Source organism: Falco naumanni, chromosome Z, assembly GCF_017639655.2.
Source record: "Falco naumanni isolate bFalNau1 chromosome Z, bFalNau1.pat, whole genome shotgun sequence".
Lineage (NCBI taxonomy): Eukaryota > Metazoa > Chordata > Aves > Falconiformes > Falconidae > Falco > Falco naumanni.
This window is the reverse complement of record NC_054080.1, coordinates 33,406,123-33,427,587: the sequence shown is the minus strand read 5'-3', so window position 1 is coordinate 33,427,587 and position 21,465 is coordinate 33,406,123. Positions and strand designations below refer to the sequence as shown.

General features: G+C 47.7%; 1 protein-coding gene across 5 annotated transcripts in view; it reads left to right on the top strand.

The window, feature by feature from the left end:
* PSD3 (pleckstrin and Sec7 domain containing 3) overlaps window positions 1–21,465 on the top strand; it is a 118,398-nt gene that overhangs the window by 24,631 nt on the left and 72,302 nt on the right. For 3 of the 5 annotated variants that reach the window (XM_040579429.1, XM_040579428.1, XM_040579427.1), the window contains exons 3-7: window positions 1,060–2,134; window positions 3,537–3,929; window positions 16,862–17,071; window positions 17,178–17,258; window positions 20,393–20,505. In XM_040579429.1, coding sequence (XP_040435363.1) covers window positions 1,060–2,134; window positions 3,537–3,929; window positions 16,862–17,071; window positions 17,178–17,258; window positions 20,393–20,505 — 1,872 coding nt within the window. Of the gene's footprint in view, window positions 1–1,059; window positions 2,135–3,536; window positions 3,930–7,040; window positions 7,135–16,516; window positions 16,606–16,861; window positions 17,072–17,177; window positions 17,259–20,392; window positions 20,506–21,465 lie in introns of those variants that run through there. The other 2 variants (XM_040579431.1, XM_040579430.1) reach the window with 2 other exon arrangements.

Below are 21,465 nucleotides of genomic sequence, written 5' to 3'. Positions count from 1 at the left end.
AGGCAAAGTGTCCAAATGCAAGTTGGTGTCTAGTTTCAGAGCTGTCACCCCTGACATTTTTCATTGTAGGTGTTTTGATCTGGCCCCCGCATTATTTGTTTTAAAGCACTTTTATACTCCAGGCCAGTTTTTTCCAGAAGGGTGCAGCAAATGCAGCTGTTGCTGGTTTGTTTTGGGTTTTTGGGTTGTTTTTTGTTTCAAAAGCTCGGTTCCTCCTTGGGCCATAGTATAAAATGGCCAAGTATCTGTCATTGTGTCATCCATGAGGTCCCTCCGAGGACAGCTAGTTCTCTGTTACTCCACAACAATGGGAGCCAGTGGGTACTTGGTGCTTGGAAAATGGGACTATCCGTTTTTGCTCCTGCTTTGTTTACATCAGTTGGAAAAGCAGCATGAGGAGGGGAGGGGTAGCAGGCTTTTTGTGCCCTGGTGAATTTGCTGCAACAGAAAATGTGAAGTGCTCGGTACGCATACATAACTGCAACGTGAGTTACCTGAGTTGTTAAAGGAAGAGGGTAGTGTTGGCAGAGAGTTGAATTTCTCATTAATAGCTTTGTAATTTATCTAATTGGTTTTGTCAAGGCTGTGGAATATATAGGGTGTGGCTGATTATTTTCCCAGTGCTTCATCTTTGCAAGTGAAAATGACCTAAAAACATTTTTTTCAAAATAAAACCAACATGTATGGCACATACTGTGGATGGATGTCAGACCTCTGAATATCTGCTTTCTCCAGCCTTTGCACCTGGCCCATGGCCTCAGACTGTTCATGGGCCACTGGGACCCTTTCTGAAGTGTAGCAGACATTCTGGCATTCCTTCCTCAGTAGTGCACACTTCCCAGAGTAGGGCGGCCCGAAAACTCCTATGTAAAAGGACCAGCTCTGGATAACTGCAGTGTGAGAGCGTGCAGAAGTGAGTTAAACCAAAAGGTATTTTCCCTGCAGGGGAGAGCATAGTTACTGTGTTAGGAGACGGCTGGGAAGGGAGGTCAGGCTTTTTGCTTATGCATGTGGTAGATAAACCCATGCTCTCTCTTTTTTTTTTTCTTTTCTTTGCAGGTAGTGGCCATGGAAGCAACACTTTGCTCCCTCATACCATCATCAATGAATTTCCAGAGTACGGCACTGTAGAGCCAAGTGGAGACACGCCGAGGACTTCATCGCCGTGCCAGGCAGAGCCTGTGAGATGCAGTCCAGAAAGACGGGACAATCACTACCGGGTACCTGGCAGGTCCCTTCCTCAGCGTGCAGCTCCTGCAGACAATTTGACACCTGACGCAGGGGCAGCGCGGCTGTGCTCCCCAGAAGAAGGTTTGCAACCTGCGGGTAACCTGCCAGAGATTATGAAAATCTCTCGACGGCTGGAAGCAACAAAGGTGCAAGAGAGAGCAAATACTTCTCTTGATTCAGAGACGCAAATGGAAAAAAAGAGCGTTACTGGCAGCCAGAATGTGCAGGCAGCCAAAGAACCAGTTCCAGCAGGCCAAGAAAAACCCTCAGACATGCTTCTTCCATCTGAAAGAACAGCTGAGGAAAAAATGCATTTGATCATAGAGAAAGATCTGGCTGCAATATGGACTGGAGAAAAGCAGTCCGAGTCCTTGAAAGCCATCAGTAATAAAGCCGATGAGGTCCACGCAGCACAGGAGACAAGCTGTCATAGACCATCTGTGACAAACCTGGAAGCAGCCAGCAGAATGGAGGGGTGGGCGCGTTTTGAGGAGTTTTCAGCGTACAGTCAAGGCAAAATGCAAATGGGTCCTGAGAGGAGGCTCTCTAAAGAGGCAGCTGTGAGCAAACATGTAGAATTTCAAGGGGTGGAGATTTTATGGCTGCAGAAAGCCGAAGAGCAGAGAAGAAAGAAGCACTCGATGCTGGAGACTGTGTCTGTGGAGAGGAAGGCATTCCCCAAAACGTCCAGCCACCCTGCACCACCGATGGTCTCCCCAGGCTTGGTCTCCTCGCCAGAGGGTGTTTGGAGTGAGGTCTGTGAGGACCCAAGGCTGGGACTCGCTGCCTCTGGAGTCACTCCTCTAGCACTGCCTGATGACAGTGGGGAGGATGAAGTTTTTGTGAAGGACAGGAAGAACCGTGGTGAGGAGGAGATGGCTCTGCTAGCGAGAGGCCAGGGCAGGTGAGGTGGTGCTTGGGGTGGGACACAGGGGCCGGGTGGGGTTTCTCTTGTCTCGAGCAGGTGGCTTGTGTCTACTCCTTGAGGTGCTAATGACAAACAATGAATGTTTGTCTGCTGCTGGTGGTGGGGTGGCAATGATAGCACTTCATGCCTGGTGGTGGCTAGTGAATGAAGTCAGGACTGAACTCCATCCATATCACCTTGATGAAGTTTGAAGTCCATCTCAGGTTTGGAAATGTGAAGACGTCTCTTGCTGTTTGCAGAGTAATGGCTGTGTGAGAAAGAATCTGTAGCAGGTGTAGTTGGAATCCGGACATGACATGTAATTAAATACGGGCAGCATGCAGGCCTGGCCATATGTGCCTGGCCAGATTTTCTGGTTTTGGACAGAGCTTGTGCAAGAACAGTGTGGGCACCTCTGAGATGCTGGGTAATAAAGATACTTTACCCAAGGCCTTGTATGTTACAAGAGTGTAAATGCTGTGACGTGCTTTCTGTATTATCAGTCTATCTATCTGTGTTTATATAATTTTAGCTATATATATATTGCACAAATGGTGTGCTGCTTTTTACAAGAGCACCCTGATTTACTCACTTTTCTTTACCGATGCGCACCCGTAACAAAGCAAAGGGTCCTACCGGTGCTCTCTGAGCAAATCGTGCCCACCCCAACCTGGCTGGGTGTTTGCTGCTGAAACAACAGGATCTCAGCAAGGGAGGTGCTCCTGCCTCTGCACTTCAGGGTCTGTGGAGTTTTGCTTTGGCTAGCATGTGGGATCACTTGGGCAGGCAACCCAAACGGCTGACATGTGCTATGAGAAGTCCTGCAGTATTTGGTGCAGCAGAGAAGAAAACTCTCTACAGGGGGATGCTACACCTTCCCCTGTGTGCTGCAAGCAGGCCAGGCCTTCCCCTTTCAATCTGGTTCTCCTGGCTCTGAGTTTTTGATTGCATTTGCTTCCCTTTGCATTTTGGAGGGATTTCCTCCAGCCTTTTGCTGAAGACCCCAGCCCTAGGACTGCAGAGCCAGCAAACTGTCCTCCGAGGACAGAGGCCTCATCTGAGTGCACATCTCCAACCATGGCAGTGGTGCTAGGGAAGTGTGTGAGTGCTCTTTTGTGCACATAAGCAGCTGATGTTATCTGTTAGGCAATATTAGGCTTTGCCCTCGCCCTGCTCTTTTACCCAGAAGATTGTTTCTTTTTGTGTCCCCAGAGAGGGAGATGGTGCCAGTCATGAACAGAGATGGTACAAGGAGAAACTAGCATTCCACCTGCAGTGTCCTCTCCTGTACGAAGCCACACTGACCTTTCTGTTCACAAAGGTGGAAGGTGAGGAGGTTCACCCAGAGGTCTAAACCTTGCCCCCAGGCTGAAACAAGCTGTTTCTGATTAATTTCCAGGATGATGGAAGAGGGAGAAGCAGCCACAGGAGGATACGAAGATGTCCTTGGGCAGAGGCATTCTGATGTCTCCACTGATCTGTACAGCTCACAGTTTGAAAACATCCTAGACAATGCGTCTTTATACTACAGCGCAGAGTCGCTGGAAACATTGTACTCAGAGCCTGATAGCTACTTCAGCTTTGAGATGCCACTCACTCCCATGATCCAGCAGCGCATGAAGGAGGGTGGCCAGTTTTTAGATCGGACATCAGCCTCGGGGCAGCCAGATGTCTTGCAGCTTCCCCCTGATGGAGAGGTGAAGGGCTGTGGAGAAGGCATCGCCAATGGCTTAAGGGATGTAAGCGCAACACTCTTCAGAGGAGATGTCACAGAAGTACCTCATTTGGAAAGGTAAAAGAAAGGCTGAGATTTCTGTGCGCCTGCTGATTTTTCCCTGGTGTCTGTTTCCTCCAGTGGGCTGTTGCAGAGTGTAGTTTTGCCTCTTTCAACACTGCACATTTTCTACACAGAATAATTTCCAGTGTAACAGACTTCGTTTCAGTTTAACAAAGGTTTTGTAGGGGATACTTGTGTTGATAAAAGGCTGGCTGGTATTGTTGCATCTCTGGGACCTGTTCCTGGAGGAGTTAGTTACTGGTTACAGATGAATCTTGTTTTGCTTCAGTTTTACCTGAATTTATGAGCAGCAGCTTTAGGAACAGTAACACCCTGTGCACACGTACAAGTTGTCCAAATGTAGTTTGTGTTTTGTATGTTGAAGGTGTGTCTCTGGGAATAGGTTTTTCTGTTTTACTGTCTGGGGGAAATTTTGCCAGTTTACTTCAGCTGGGATGAGGTTTTGCTCCTACCACTTTCATGAGATTAGAGACTGTTAGTTGCTTCTTTCATTTGTGCACTAATTACTGATTGAGAGAGGAGGGAGCGCTGCAAAAATGTTAATAATTTCCATTTAGGTAAAGGGAGAGATAAGAAAACCTGTTAAGGGAAGAGTCATGTGAGAAGCAAAACTTAGGCTAAACAGTCAGAAAACACTGTAATTGTAGAAACTGACTCTATGAGCAAACTTTCCTCATAGTGTGTTGTCAAAGAGGGTGGGAATAGTGAAAGGCAGTGATGGGCAGGGTGGGGTGTTGAGCCAAAAGCATCAGTCTGCGGAGGGGTGAGGGACCTTGTGAATGACAAAGATGCCTTGGGTCTCCATCCTCCAGGGAGAGGGGGGTGGCAAAGAGTGCTTAGACTATTCCCTTAAGTGTGGCTAGTTTAGTCTGAGCTTTTCTGGGAGGTCTTTCGTCTGTTTTGTTCCTTCTGTGCTAGCATGAAAGTAGTCTTTCGAGCAGAACTAGTTTTGTGAACTTTATGGATTAAGGTACAGTTTGCCCTTAAAAGAACAGGCAGAAGCATTTAGCAGTTGAGAATATTTTTTCTATCAATCCTATTGGAGAAGAGGTATTTAAATCTTGTACGACCCTGAGATGCTTGGTGCCGGTAAGCAATATGTGACTGCTAATCTGCAACAACCTGTATGGAGCCAGAAACTGAGGGTAGTTCCGACACTTGCCGCTCCTTGCTTGTACTGAAATCAGAGGTTGCCGTGGAGGACAGTGGAGGGCAGTGGAGGACAAGCAGCACATACAGACCCTGATTCTGTTACCCTGGAGTTGCAGCATCTAGTATCTAAAAAAAAGTACTTTTAGGTAAAGCCCACATCGGCTCTTCAAGACAGAAGTTATCGTGGAGACAAGGTGTACTTAGTTAATGCTTTGAGACACATTAGGTGCCTGCCTAGTGTGGATTTCATTAGGAATTAATGTAATTGTAGTTTAAATTTGCAGCCATGCTGGTAAACTAACAGAGGATTTTTAAACTCCTCTTTTCCCCCTCTTAATAAAAAAAGAAGAAAGTAGCATCCCCAGCAGTGGGTTTGTTAGGAAGCTCTGCTGCTGTAGCCTGCAGGGCTCTGTTAGGGACGGGTTCTGAGGGCTTGCTGTGTTAAGGTAGGTGACGACAAAGAGTGTAGCTGTGGCAGTACAGCCAGCCACAGGTGTGCCCATCAGGGTGATCCTCTGGGCAATAACCTGAATATCGTGTTTTGTTGCACCAGGGTACAGGTGACTGACAGACCCCGTGTGCCGTATTGTTGGAGCCAGTGATTAATCCCAGTGTTACGATGTGTGGGTGCGTGCTGGGGACTGCCTGGGATTTACTCTTAGAGAGGTCAAGACAGTGCATCACTGATGCTCAGGTGAACCAGAAGGAGCTGTCTGAGCAGTGGGTACTGTTTCTGAGAGTTTGCATGGGTGGTTGTGTTGCCTGAAGCAATCCCAGACTTGTTTTCTCAGCTGAAAGTACACATGTATGATGCATGCGTGGTAGCCTCTGTGGCACCTTTGTGCTTTCCACTGCTGTGTGTCTGTTTCCTACAGTGCCGCGAACCTGCGCTTGCTCTGGGGCTGTGTCTTCGCACGCAGAGCTCCTGCCTGGCGCTGCAGAACATCAGGGCAGCACACGCTGAGGAGCTCCAGCTCTCCCGAAGAACGAGGCGGGCAAGACAAGCCCACTGCCCTGCCAGATGCAGGCAGCCCTCCCTCGCCCTGCATCCCGCGGCCACCGGCCGGTGGCAGGCAGCAGCTTGCCTGCCATGTGTCGCGGAGCCACCGGGGGTCTCTGTGCCTTCTGCGGAGCTGCCGGCCCCCCCTGAAGCCAGGGAATCCCGCGGCTCTGCCCACCCAGTGACGTGAAATCCCGTGGGGGTGGGGGTGGGTGCGGGCGGGAGAGCAGCCAGACGGCCCCATCCTGTAGGGGTGGAGGCAGGTGTGTGGCGTCTCAGCGTGTGGACAGCGGCAAGCGCTAAGCAAAGTGGGGGAATTTGAGGCTTGGGGGGCTTGGGAGCAAGGCGATGCAACATTGCAGTGATGCAACATTGCAGCACAGCACAGCAAGAAACATGACTTCTTTTCCAGAAACTCTCCTGCTAACCCAAGCGAACCAAAACCAAAACCGCAGCAGCTCTCTGTGCAGTGGTATTTTGGTGACATAAAAAAATGCTTGGGAAAGTACATGGGGAGAGAGTAGCCTGGTACCGAGCTACCAGCGCTAGTCGACAGAGTGTGAAATACTGGTAGCTCTTCACAGTCCGGTGCAGAAGGAGGGTGGATGTGAGAGCAAAGAGAAACTGGAAACTGAAAACTGTGTGCCTAAGGAAAGGAGGAGCAGGTGCTCCCAGTGGCTGTGCTTTCCTGATAGCAGATAGCTGAGCACCACACCACCTTTTGCATCTCTCTGGAGAGATCTTGAGCATAAGTGACAGGCGGACCCTAGATGGCGTGAGGTTTTAATACTTTATGGCAAGGAAACCTAGTCTTGTAATGGGTAAGTGGGAGGGTAACATCCTTCTCTGCTCTTAGGAAATCACTGGCTCTGGGAGGGGTCAGCTCTGGTATGTGAAGGCCAGTCACATGCCTTCAGAATTGGAAAAAAAAAAGAGGAAAAAAAATTATTAGACGCTTGCAGGCTGCAAGTTCCGATGGGCTCCTGGGTGTCTGGACGTTTCGTCTCTGCTGTCCTCCCTGTCAGCTGTTGGCCGTGGTTAAATGCAGTAAGTCCTCCCAAGAGCTGTGCAGTGTGCCTGCTCTGACAGCCACCTGCTGCTGTGCTTTATTAGGGCAGGGGGGATGTCAGCTGGCACCTGGGATTTCCTGCAGGACAGGTTGGCTTGTTTTGCAAGCAGTCTTTCCTAGCACTGCTTAGGTGCCCTTCGTGCCTGGCCACTGGAGGAGGGATGCTTGAGGGAAAAGGGCATGCAGCTTGGCTTGCTTTAGGAACAGGTCTAGATCTTGGTGTCTTTTGGGGGGCTTAATCTCTTTCCTAGGTATATAATGACCATCCCTCTGGGGAAAAAACAAATTTCTGCAGCTGAAGTAGCCTTAAGTTTCCCCAGGTAGGGGTGGAAGAACTGCAGGAGGAGAGGTAGTGTGTGAGGTTTCAGAGCTGAGGGACAGCCTCAGTGTGTGTCAGGGCACTGTGGGGACCCCATGAAATGTGCTGAGCCGGTTGCCAGTGTAATGAAGCTTTGCAGTGGCAATAAAGATAGTGCATTTGGGCCATGTTTTGTCCCTTTACCTCTTGTGTTATCCCTGCAGAGGCATGTGGTCCTTGCTGTTGCACCTGCCCCCAGGCAGTGCACTCCTCCCTTCTCATGCCAGTGGGTTGTGTTGATACTGAGCAACCTTGGTGCATGGGCTTTTAATCCTTATTGCAGAGGCAGTAAGGATGACTGTTTGCAAGGTGCTCCCCAGACATCGAGCCTGAATTTTCATTGCCTGAACAAGGTGTAATCACTCACACCAGATCAGTGGGAGAAAGGGGGACATATTTCCAAAGCAATAAATACTGAGGGAAAAGTGAGTGATCTTTGCTATGTATGCAGTGAGCAACAGAACATCAGTGTGTCTAAAAGTCAAGTATTAAGTTATCTTGGTGATGATCTCCATCTTTCTTTTCTACTTTCAGACTCTAAAGACATAATTTCTTTTTATCTTTCTTTTTTCTGTATTCTTTGTAGCAGACTTCCCATTCCCTCTTCCCTTGTATGCGACAGTCAGAAGAAGAAATAATAATAAAAAACCCACAAACCACTAAAATCTTCTGGCACTTCTTTTGCTGAATTGTTTTGGAAGGTGTGGTCTCTCTTGGTAGGACATCGCCCAAGATTTTTCTAAATCCAGAGAGAGAAGAAAAAAACCTGTATTTTAGCTCCTAATCCTCAAATATGCTAAGTATTTGCCACCTGCCATCATCTTCAAAGAAGTGCTGGTGCTCAGCAAATTCTGCAAGTTTAGTTACTTTATTTTGTTTTTTTCCTAGAGATGCAAACACAAATTTAGTCACGTATGTATTCTTTTATAATTCAAAGGGGGAAGAAAATAAACTCCCTGAAGTGATGGGTTGTTCTCAGAATAAATGCAGATTTCAATTCCCAGTGGCTGCCACGTTACTCTTAATGGTTTGGGCTTCTCATGGTAGTTCCCGTAGTTGCTTGCTTTCTTCTGCGTAAGGGCCATTTGCAGCAGTTTCTCAGTGGCACTCTGCTTATTCTTTCTTTGAGATGATAAACTTTGTTGACAGATAAACCCAGCTTTGATCCCTTTCTCCAGCTGGATTCTCTAAGTCTCTTCCTAGTTTATTATTATCCTGAATGCCAGTTACACTTCTGGTTTTCAGTTCGCACTCGGGTATTTATGTCCAAGGTAACTTGTATTTGATCTTCAGTCTGAATATGAAACTCAGTAGTTAGATGTCTAACATGTAACCTTTATTCATTCATTCATTTTATTAGTTTGTTTGATGGCAGTCTGGTAGAACCTTTTTACCCTTTGAAGACTCACTTGGTGACCTGGTTGAATCTTTTTTCATTTAGCATTAAATCTGCAAAGATCCCTGTGTTCCTAAGGAGGTGTTCTTGGCCTTCAGGTGTGCCTCAGCTCATGACAGGCTCTGGGACCTAGGAGAGCTAGGTCTGTCAGAAGATTCTGCTTCAGATTTGCTGCCATCCATATGCTCAGGATCAGGAAAGTTATTTAGAGGAATGCCACTGCTTGTTGTCCTAGAAGAGTGAATGCGTCTAATGCATCCGCAGCTGGTCAGCAAGCAAATGCGTGCTGGAGCCCATTTGCCTGCACATGGGCTACTGCATCTGTCAGTTGTTGAGTAAGCACAATGTGCTGGTATAGGTATCTTAAATCCAGGTAGAGATGAAGTGGCACAATCCGTAGGGGTAAATTTCTGAGCCCGGTGGCAGTTTGGCCGCTGAGGATTTGCCCCATTATTGCACAGCTTAGTTAACTTCAGAAATGTTAAGCCACACTGATCACTGTGGTATTCCCTGCAGGAAGGTGGCATCACTTTATCAAGGCTCTGGAAATAGCAACGTGGGAGTTTGCCTTTGCTCTGGCTAATAAGGTGCTTGCAATGCCTGTTTAGTGAAAGTTCGTAAAACTACTAGTAGTTCCTAAATAAACTGTTGTTTTAGAGAAAAAAGGGCTGCTGGCTTTTCACCTCCTCAGTTCCCAGCCTCCTCTGAAAATAAAACAAACAAAACAAAAAAGTCCAGGGGCTGACAGAGACAGAAAATAAAATAATAATAATAAAAAAAAAAAGAAAAAAAAAGTGAAGCAGCTGATCAGTTCTCTGCACGAAGCGCCTCAGTATAAAGCTGTCAGCAGCTCAGCTTCTAAGCTGGCATCTGTTGGCATATTTCCATTAAAGTCAAAGCCGTTTAGGTCAGGAAGCCTTCATTCACTGAAACCAAGGTGTTTCTGCCCAGCTCCAAGTCAGTCCTGAGGTACAGCCTGCTGTCTCCAACTGGCTGCCAGCCAAGCCCCCCTCTGCGTTATTGCTGGTTAACTCTCCTTCCATCCATCCGTCTCTTGGGATAGAGGGAGGCAGAGCCTGGCGGCTGGCAGCGCAGCGTAAAGGCATGTATAGCTTTGGATGGCATGTGGGAGCAATGGGGGAGAAGAACAGGGCACACAGCCTGCAGACTCCTTGCTAGCACAGCTAGGTGAGCTGCAGGTTGGTTGGTGGTTCTTTTTGCTTTATTGAGGAAGTATGTCTTTTATTATTATTAACTGTTCTTTTTGAGGACAGGAGGTTCGTTTTGCTACATGGTTGCAACATAAAGCTCCTGTGCAATACTGCTGCCAGCGCTTACACACTCCATCCACACATCTGCAGGGAGGCCTTCACCAAAAGGCATGAACGCCGGTATTTTTATGCATCTGTTTTGCTGCCTGCCAGGGAGGACCAGCTGGACCAGGTGCTCCATTAATCACACTCCCTGGGCCAGTCTCCAAACAGTTAAACTGAGCCCTGGCGAGGGGGAAGTACTCCGATGGCTTCCCACTTCTGCTCCTGTCCTGGAGGACCCAGCAGGAGCCTTGTGGGGAAATGTTATGTTGGTGCTGAGCCCAGGGCTGGCTCTTGGCACCCACAGCATAGGGAAGGGGACAGGGGGGATGTGTTGAGCTCGGGGGAGAGATCCCAGGGGCTCCCAAAAACTTAGGGGCTGACTGTTTTCTGAGCAAAGTCATGGGTGTGCAGTGCATTCTCTAGGTCTGTTTGCTCATGTCTGGGGGCAGATGGGCCATATCCTGAGTGTGGGACTATCCTGATGTGTCCAGGAGACCAGCCTACACATCAGTGCATCTGTCAGAAAGACCCATTTTTGGGGGAACCCTTGGACACCCTCTGTGGCGAGTGCCAGGTTGTCACTTTCCAGGCATAGGGACATTAATGTGGTGAGAGTCCCTTTGCAGTTGCTGACCCCTGCCGCAGCAGTGTAAGGAGCCTGAGGTCGAAAGGGAATCAAACCTGAAGTATTTTTAGCAAAACATTTGTACTTCAGGTGGCAGTGGGCCAGCATATCTGTGTGATGAAGGACACACTGTCTCTTGGAAGGGCTGCAGTCCTGTCCCTGCATGTGGCTGGACTTCTTGTCCTAATGCTGTGATCCCGTAATGATAGCATTTGCATTTGCTGTAATGCAAGCCTACCAGAAATGACATTTTCTAAACACTTTAGCTGTTAGCTCCCTAGTGGGCATTCTTTTCATCAAAGAAAAATGTGGACAATTATGGGGAGCAAGAGGTTATTTTTAAGCAGCAGCATGCATTCAGCCCCTGCAAATGACTTTGCATGTGCATTTTATTGATAACCAACAAGAGATTACAGGGCTTGTTTGTTTGTTTTTTTACTTTGCTCCTTTCTGTGTGACCTGACAAGGCTGAGGTACTTTTTAATGGATCCTCCATTGGTGCTCTGGTTTGTAGAAGCTGTCCTCCCTTCATGTGTCCTGGCTGATGCTGTGCTCAAGAGACACCCACTGAATCGAGCTGCAGCAAAGTGCAGCTGTGTCAGTCCTCAAAGAGGGATCTACTTCAAAGTGTGTCTTTGAAGAGAATCCATACGTAGGACTTCAAAGCTGATTAAACCATTCGGAGTAAAATAGCACAGTGAGTCATCTGCTAGGAAAGGGCATTATTTTTATTTTTATTATTTTTCCCCCATTCCTACAGTTGTATCTTGGAAGAGCCCTGGAGCAGGAGGTAACTGGCAACGTAAATTGTTGCTTGATGTGATTTTGTGCTTGCTCTCTTCTGGCCCCGAAGAAGCCGGTTCAGAGCTGTAGCAAATGTGCAGCAGAGCTGTTCCCAGCCTGTCTGTGTGGTCAGTCATTTCTAGCAGGAACTGACTCATTACGTCCCACTGCTGCCGGGATTCCTTCCCTTTCTCCGGTGGGGCTACTCCTTTCAGAGCCAGGCAGCTCAAGCACGGCTTTTCAGCTGCCTTGAAACAAAATCCAGCCTGTGCCACTGCTCATTTCTGATCAGCTCTGAGATGTGGAAGGGTATCACTGGCAGAGCATACACACCTCTCCAAAGGGGTATAGGGCACTGGTTCGTTTCCTGAGGGCAGGACTTTTTTGTAGAGGGAAGTTCGCTCCCCCCACAGTCTAGGCTGGTTGTCAGGGGCATCCCAGTGCTGCTGCGTTTCTGATGTCCCTGCCACGTTGTGAGGTGAGAGCTGCTGCTTGAGGGGCTGTTGAATTAGAAACAGAGCATGCTTTTCACAGCCAGAGTTGATGGCTATGACTGAGAGGGGGTGGTGTCCTCTGTTTTGCAACCAGGAGGAGAAGGCGGCTTGGACTGAAGGTGTTTAGAACAACAGGATCAGCACAGTGCTGCGCAGGGTGATTATCATCTCCAGCGTGGCTCCTCGGTGGATGCTGTACCCCTGCTGAAAACAACATTTGTTCTGGCCCTAGCTTCAGCGTGCCAGAACGCCTCTCCACCCTTCCTTATTGTTAATCGTGGCTGTGTTTTGCTCTGATGGACTTTGCTGGCAAATGCCTGACTTAGCCTGCTTTGAAGTAAAGCTGATGTTAAACATGTGCCAATTTTTTTGAGAGAAAACATTGATTTTCCTCCTGTTTTCTCCTCCTCTCTTTCCAAAATGAACTGGGAAGGTCGGAGCCCTGTCTCGTCCAAGCAACCTCTGAAATTGGTGCACCCAGCACATTCCCTCCAGATGTGCACACTGCATAGATGAGTGTTCCTCGGGCAGGGGAGCCATGTGCATCCAGGGGAGACAGTGTGCCACACAGCATATGCTGCCTTAGATCCGGCAAGAGCTGCAGGCAGTGGCAATCTGGCTAGGTTGAGGGCATTGCTTAGGCTGAGTTGTCACACCCTGCCACTCAGTGTCAACTCTGAATATCATCTTGTTAGCAGCTGGAGCAGTTGCTCTGTGTTGGATCTGAGCTCTTCTCTGGTACAGCAAAATGCTAACGTGCTTTTCTTCCCTGGGACAAAACAGAATTTTTTCCCCCATGGATTTGCTAAAATATGAAGAATATCCCAAGGTTTTAAGGCACCTGAAACTGCAGGTAATGTTGAGGTTTCCAGTTGCAGCCTAGTAGACTGAGAGAGTGGACCACTGAGATACGAGGTTTGTGTTTCCTTACCATTTTGTTGCTGGCATTGCTCTGTTTTTCTGTGGAAGTTGCAGCCATTCCCCCACCGTTCACTGCTGTGGAGGATTTCTGTTCTGGTGAAACCCAGAACGGGTAGTAAAGGGAATAAGTGAATCTAGAATATTCTTAAATGGATCAAGTGTGCTAAGTGTAGAGTGTGACACAATTGAGATACCTGGGCATTGGCAGCTAAGTCACTGTGGACTTGGTTGATAATGGGACAAGTGAAGAAAACCGTATAAAATGTTTCAGACTCTGCCTAGGTGTGATGGTGTGTTACAGGAATCTGTCTTCACAGATGTTACAGTCTGCCTGTGTTTAATCTGTGAGCATGGAGGGGCAGCTGCTGCTGTTAGAAGATACTGAATTTTCCATAGCAGCTGTTTATCAAATTGCTGTAATTTCTGCTGGATGTGGTGGTCACAGCCTCTGTGCATTCACTGTGAACCTGCTTTGGCAGGTGAAGGAGGGAGGATGTATCAGGAGTGCGTTGCTGGGACAGAAACAAGAAGTTCTGAAGACCTGGTTTCTGGCCACAGCTCATGCACTGTGAGACTAAAGGGGTCTGGATTTTGTAGCTTCTGTTTTTTGTGTTTTCTGATAGCAGAGATCAATCTCCAGATGAAAATCAGCAGCCGTTGCTGTACAGACAATTACCAATAGTAGCATTACAGTCTCTTTTGGCCCTGAATCCAGGATTAGGGGGAACGTAATCTATTACATTTTCAGCCTGCTTTTGTCAGTGGAGGTTGCTCATTTTTATGTGATAAAGAATAAAGCTGCATGAGAGATCTATGTCCAGGCTTGCTTTGCATCATGAAGTCCTGCCTTGGCTCTGTTTAGCTGGTAATGCTGCTGTGGACTCTTCATGCGTAGAAACTGTAGACAGCAGAAGACAGACCTGTTTGCAGCCTTGGTTGCTCCTAGCCCTTGATTAGAATCCATTATAAGCACTTTACAGAGGGAGGCAAGTTTTACTATCTGTGTTCAGCAGCTGGGGAAACTGAGGCATGGAAGGAAAATGGTGCACCCAAGAGAGTCTTGGAGGTAAAAGAGGTGTCAGCCTTGAGTAACACCCTCTGGACCCTGCTAAAATGACCTGTCCAGAAGGCAGCTTGCGGTAGTTGTGTGTAGGGTGTCTCCATTTCCTGAGCCTTCAGTGGTGTGGGCACTGCGTCTTCCCTCTGCCTAAAAAACTTGAGAACTGAACTCTTACTTTAATGTTAAAAATCTGGCATTTTCCCTGAACAAGAATGTTACAGACAGCCTATATTGTTGATTTGATTGCCTTCTTGTACTTAGTAGGTAATAAGCTAACCGACTGTTGGAGTGACTGAAGGAAGCATGCCTTATTCTTTGACCTGATACCTGTATGGGGACCCCTCGTCAGGATGAAAGCTTCGGGAGGTTGGAAGATAAGTTTTCTTACACAGCCCTGTCGGCTAGCTTTGGCAAGCAGGGGAAAGAGCATGCTCTCCTTGCTGGGTGTTCCTCCTTCACATCCCAGCCACTGCTCCAAGAGGAAGACAGAAGCTGGGAGTTGCCGTACCATTTATTTCACTAAGTGGCAGATGCTGTCACTTCCTTTCTTTCTAAACTTATGGTGGTTTGTGGTAACATTGACTCTCGTAGTGCACTGGTTCCTAGCAGGGTGCAGATGTTTCTTGTCAGCTTTGGCCATCTTTCAGGGCTATAAATATTGCCTTTAATAAAGAGCAGTGGTGAAACGGGGCTGTGATTTATGAGTGAGGCTCTGCAAGTTGGCATGGCTTTTGAAGCAGCATTTGTGGAAAGCTCTGTAGATGTTAGCTCACCTGGTTGTCCTTCACTCTTGTCAATTGTCAGAGCTGGGAGTTTGAAACCAGTTTTGTCTAATTTGAGTGGACAGGCATGTGTCAAAGAACTCTGGAATTTGCTTTCTTCACAAGTTTGGAGCAGACCAAATTTAGAGAATTTTGGACGTTGGCTAGTGCTTTTGGAAAGGGCTGAGAAGGTATTTCCCACTGGTATCAAGAGGGGCTTTTTTTGTTTTCTAGGGTGTCTGGTGGTCAGTGATGTTAATGCTGTTGGAATTGTATTTACAGTATTAATTCCCTTACTAGAGGGCAGAGACTCCCTTTGGTTATCACACCTCTTTATTTACACTAAAATAAATGCAAAATCAAATCCCCAGTACTTGTAGGAACAGGTTAGATGTCTGTTCTCCCCATATAATTGATAAAAAAAAGTTGTACCCACAGTGTGGATGTGGATACTTTTGATATTCTAGCAGCACTACGAAGATGGAAGCAGATGGAATGGGCCAGTCCCCTTTCTGCAGGAGCACTGCACACCTCTTAAACTAAACTCTGCATGGGAAGCGAGGTAGGGCGCGTGATGGGATGGGATATTCTGCATGGGATGATTTGTGTGGAAGGAGGCATGCAGAATAGCAAAGATTTTTATTTAAGCTCACATTAGATGAAAAGCTCATCTTTAAGGGTTAATAAGTGGCTAGCAGACATTTCAGTAGATGGCTAGATAATTGTTACTGGAGCGCAGTGAAATCCTGGCTTGTCAAGCCTGAAGATTACAGTGGTGTATGAAACTGTGGAATGTTGAAGTGTTGTGTTTAAAATCATCTTTAACTCATTCCACTCATATCTGCCCTGTGCATGACCCCTGCTGATCATTCATTACCCCTGTGTAAATGAGGATTTAGTGGAAGAAATTTATGTGTAGTATTTTTTTAAATAGAAATGCTGTCATGCATGCACACACAGAGAGAAAGCTGAGATTTTGCAAGAATTTTCATGCCAGTGTCAGGGAAAAAACTTTTCCAAAGTTGAAAGCATGCCTGTGTGCCGGGGTGTGTATGTGGATGTGTGGTTTCTGGTGGGGAGGGCTCTTGCCTCTTTGAGGGGAGAAGCAAAGCAGGCGCACAGCTCAGCCACAGCTTTCCTACTGTACTAGAAGTGGGAGGAATCTATAAATGCATGATTTATGTAAAGTGCCCTGGGACTGCCGTGCTGAACCATCCTGACTTTGCGCAGCCAGTGAGGGAAATTATTGCTTGCAAGGGAGCAGGAGGAAAGCAAACAGTTCTTCTCCAGGCTGGCTGGGTGGCTTGTGTCTCTCTCCTGTCCCCCAAACTAGGTTCCTTGCTCTAAGTCCTGCTTTTTCTAGTGATGTCTTCCTATGGGATGCCCGCTGCTCATGGGCAGCACGGAAGCTGATGAGAATTCTGCACATGTTATTTTAGATTTGGGGAGTTTTATTGTTTCCAGGACAACTGGGGAAGAATGAGGAAGGGACTTGTGCTGAGTCAGCTTGGAGCTACCGAACACCCTGGCTTGCTTGCAGCATTTTCCCCTGGAAAATGGCTAATGGCCTACTTTTACAGGGACCCCTTCAAGACAAGCAAGTGACCGGGTTAAAAAATACTAGTGCCAGAAGCAAATGAGGAGCCAGTGTTGTCAGGTGCACTTGTAGGCTGGTAATAGGAAACAACTGTCTGTGAAGTGAGCACACGTTGTGGACACTCAGCATGCTCAGAAGGTGAGTGCAGGGCAGAATGTGTTTTTGGGCTGGAAAGTCCAAATCTGGGTCTCCATGTTTAACTCACTTAACCTCTGATGGCTGCTAAATAAGTGTCCTTGTTCTACACAGCTCCTTCAATTAAGTGGAATTAGCTGTATTGTGTAATCTTGCCTCTGTTCCATTAATTGGCTTCTATTCTAAGTGGAATTAAATCCTTCTTGAAACTGTAATGTCATCTTATTTTTCTTCTTTCCATATTTTTTCCATCTCATAGCAATGCTGACCTGCAGAATATGGTGTTAGACTCCAGTGCTGCCATGGGGAGCAATGAACTTCAGGAGAAAGGTGCTACTGGAGCCCTTGGCCACGATCTTAGCAATGGCAGCAGCAGCAGCAATTTGGAAGCAGCCAGGCGCCTGGCTAAGCGCCTCTACCATCTGGACCGATTCAAACGCTCTGATGTGGCAAAGCATTTGGGTAAAAAGTAGGTGCTGATATGAGGCCTTTGGTCGCCACCTTGTTCTTCTTCTTGCTGGTTCTGGAGGGGCTCACCCTCAAATGATAACCTTTACTTATGTGTTTGTTCAAAGCAACGAATTCAGCAAGCTTGTGGCCGAAGAATACCTTAAGTTTTTTGACTTCACAGGCATGACGCTGGACTACTCACTCAGGTACGTGCCCATGTGCAGACCTTATGTTCTTGTTCTGTAACAGTGCTGTTTGCTGCATTGTTCCAATTGAAACGGTGGCCCTGTAGGGGATTAAGAAGGTGAAGAGAGGGGTGTGACGTGTTTTTGTAATGGAACTTTTCTCTCATTTGTCTTGGTGTGCTGCCGTACTCCAGAGTGCTGCTGGAGTGGTGGCCTTTCCTGGAAAGGGCGGTCTGTGGGTGGACCTGCTTAGAGGAGGTGCAGAGGAGGTGGAGAAAAACGGCTGGTCACTTGATAAACGGGAGACTTGCAGTCTGGCAGGTGCTGCTGGGGAATGAAGGTGTTGCTCACGGGTGAGCTGCACAGACTTTTTGGGTAGTGCCTTTTGGAGCTTGCTCTGCCTGCTGCAGCACACAAAGCCAGGGCCAGGGTTTGCCGTGGCTCAGCAGCCCCCCCCTCACTGTGTCACTCTGAGGCACCCAAAAATGTGCAGAACAGCAAAAGCTTCTACGTGGAAAATGCTGTGGAGAGTTTGGTAGCTGCCAGCATGGGTGTTTTAAAACCCAGCCCTTCAATTTTCTTTCCTTTTTACACTGGAATGAGTCCTCAACAATGTCTGTTTTCAGTATGTTTTTGTCTTAGAAGGCAAAACACCAGGTTTGTGTAGCAGTGGTTGCTGATGTTGAGGGATTTAAAGTGAGTTTAAATCACCTAGCTGAGGTTACTCAAGTGGGTTGTTGTTTTCTTTCTCGTGTTACTAAACCAGGAGGTCTGCAGGCACTTGCCAGTCCCCTTGCAAATGCATTTCCAGGGGAATGACTCCAGGAAACTGTGGCAGACCCCAAGGAAATCCCAAATCCCTGCCTGGCGAAGGTGATGGAAGGGAAATGTGCCCGCAGAAGAGCGAACCACCCACTCCTGTGGCACAGGGAGTGGGGCTGAGCCTGAGCACCCGCTCTGTGCAGGGCGGGAGCAGCTGGGGTGGTGGGAGGTCTGCTGCTTGATCCAGGTTTTAGCAGCCCTGAAGCATGATGCTAAATATACCTGTCTTTTAAATTGTGAAATCCAACACCTAATTGCTTTGTGGCACATATTTAGGAGGTCTCTGCTCCCGGTAGATCTCCTGTTAATATTAATAGTCATGACCTTCTCTAAAATATGCCCTGGCTTCTGTGGGACTCAGACATGCCAGGGGTTTGCTGAGCTTTCAGGAGTAGCTGCAGTGACTGCCAGCTGCATGCCCTGAGCATGCAACAGAGGCCGAGGACAGAGCAGTGTCCCGAAGCCTGGGGGCCCGAGGCGTGCTGCCTCATGCTTGCAGAGAGTGAGAGGTAACCATCCTGTTGCTGCTGGCTCACTGACAAGTTGTGGTTTGTTAAGCATTTTAGAGTTGGTGGTGGCAGATCAGATCTGCACTATGCCCAGGCTGCGGGAGGCCATTGTGCAGTATCACTGCCAGTGGCGAGCCTGGGACATGGGGAGGGTTCTTCTGTTGTTGTCCCGCTCAGCGTCCGCACCCTGGACCTGCATCACCCGTTCATCTTCCAAGTGCATGTCTTGCGTCGACCACAGGGCTGCAGGAGGGAAGGAGGTGGGACCACTGCTCCAACCTATCTCAGAGTCCATCCTGGTCCTCATGGGCAGAAACTTGTGCCTGTGGCCCTTGGCTGCAGCACTGTGGTCTGAGAGAGAGGAACCTGCCTTGTTTATTTACCAAATGTTGTTCCATCAGTTGCCTCTCTGAGGCAGCTTCCACGGGTGTAAAGGTGCTGAAGAGGAGGAAAGGGTGTAGGTTGGTGGTGCCCGGTGTGGGCGGAGCAGGGGTCACTGGAAACAGCCCAAGATAGAGGAGCAGGAAAGATGGCTAGTTGTCAAAACATCCCATGGGGGCATGAGGTAAGAAGGAAAGAGCAGCCCTGCGAAGACTCGGTTGTATCTACTTGTGAATTGTGTTATTTGCAATACATGATATGTGAAATTAAGTTACTACCAGGCAGATCACAATCTGTATAGATGCAAGGTCATTGCAAGTATAGCCCATCTCTGAACTTATCTCAAAGAGAAAAAAATTAATGTTTATTCCAGCAGACTAGACAGACGTGAATGTTCCAGCAACATACTCCATTCAGATCTGGTGTTGGTTTCAGTCTCATGGGATATTTTAAAATTGTCTATTAGGCAATAATTTTGTATGCTGTCTTGCTTTGGACATAGAAGGTTTGTGTTTTCAGGCTTTTCTTAGAAGCATCCTGACAAATTAGTGTAGGCTGATAGTGCTGAGGTCATCTCTTGGCTCCAGGATGTGGGGATGCTGGAAAGTGCAGAAGCTCTTCTTTCGCTGCGAGGCAAGTTTTTCTACCAGGAAGAATAGTGACATGGTTAAAAGGCGGGGTCATTAGGTGTCGGATGATGACTGGAAGATGTGTGTGCTGTCCCACTGCCTTGCACAGCCTTGCTAGGTGTGCACCAGCCCTGTGCCCTGGAATGTCTTGAGCAGGAACCCAAGAGGGCCAGATTGCTCCTCCTGCTGTTAAAGCACAGTGGAACATGGTGCAGCTCTTGGGCCCTCTTCCCCAGATGTTTTCTGCGGGTCAGGTATTAACAATGTCTTCTGCAAGGTGACTGGTTTGGTCCTGGCCACGCGGCTAGGTGACCTGCCAGAAGGAGGACTGCACATTTGGTGTAGGCTCTGAGTCTGCAGTGCACCTGCTTGACTTCACCACCTGGAGTAGCTCCTCTGATTTGGAAGGGAATACTAATGAGTCTAAAGTTAAAAAGTGCAGGAGTGACAGACAATTAGAAAAGGACAGAGAATGCCCTGGATGTCTGTCTTGCATAAACAACACCTGCTTCAGTTCCTTTCCCAAACAAAAGACAAGTACTAAAAATAAGAACAGTTCTTTCAAATGGTGTAATTGCTTATTAGTTTGTATGTTCCATGGCTGAGACCACTGGTAATTTAACTCCTGCTTCATTTACTATAATGTTGGGATTAACTGCATATGGGATAATAGCCCATTTTCCTAGAAATGCTTCAGGTGTCTGCTGTGCACTTACATACTTCTTGCTGTGAAGTGTGCTTTGCTCTGTGTGCTGTGTGAGGCAAAAAGAGATTTATTATTTTAATTTCACCTTTTTTTGTGCTCTTCTTTCAGGAGCTTCTTTAAAGCCTTTTCACTGATCGGAGAAACTCAGGAACGAGAGAGAGTTTTAATCCACTTCTCCAGCAGATACTACCAGTGCAACCCAAACACCATTTCTTCTCAAGGTAACTTTGTTCCTGATAGGAAGGTCTTTGGTTAGCTCCCTCTTCCTTCATTCTCACCTTCAACAGCATGTATGGTGTGTGCCTCGGAACTGAAGGTGTGTAGTTGCTGTGCCACACTTTAGAGACTGCCTGTGGTGAGTATTGAAACTCCCCACGTTCTCCACACGTAATTGTGGTAAGGCAGAGAAAAATCTGTATTTGTCCCGTCGGGAAAGGTGTTTAGCCTTCTTCAGTGTAAATCCTCAGTTGCAGCATTTCCAGATTTGAATGTTTAATGTCCTCAGTTGTGGTTTCTAGTATTGCTGGCTTTCCTCTGTGTGTGGGTACCTGTACTCTAGCTACACGTGGATGACAATGGGTCTCACCTCACATGGAAGAGGAGCTGTGTGGTTTCTGTGCTCCATTCAGTGCTTGTGTGTCTTTATGCACTGGCAGCAGGCATGCCAGTTCTTGCCAGTTGTGGGGGTGAATTTTGGGTGCTGTATCCAGACCCTGGCATGGTTTCATTTTGACTAGCTAACATCAGTCAGAGTGCTGCCTCCCTGCCAATATTTTCAGTCATTTTGGAAATGGATGGGGGAAACAAACAAGTGCACAGATCAAACCTGTGAAAGCTGGCACTGGAGAAGAGGACAAACTGTCTGCTGGCAGAGCTGCTGCATTCAGCCAGCCACGCCGGCAGAGGCACGTGGCCCTGGGATTGCAGCGCAGGCTGATAACACACTGGGAAAAGGAAGAGACAGGAAAGAAAATAAGCGGGGGGGGTAAGCTGTGCTTTAGTCTCAAGTGTAAGTGTGAAGGAGCTGCTGTGCTTGAAGGTATTGTCACTTCCTTAGCACTTGCTTTGTGGCCTGTGCCCATTGCAGGGAGGTGGTAGTTTTCCAGTTTGCTGGACCTGTTTGGCTTTACTGGCAGGCATGCTGGGGAGGGGAATAGGTAGCAGTAAGACAGAATCTGCTC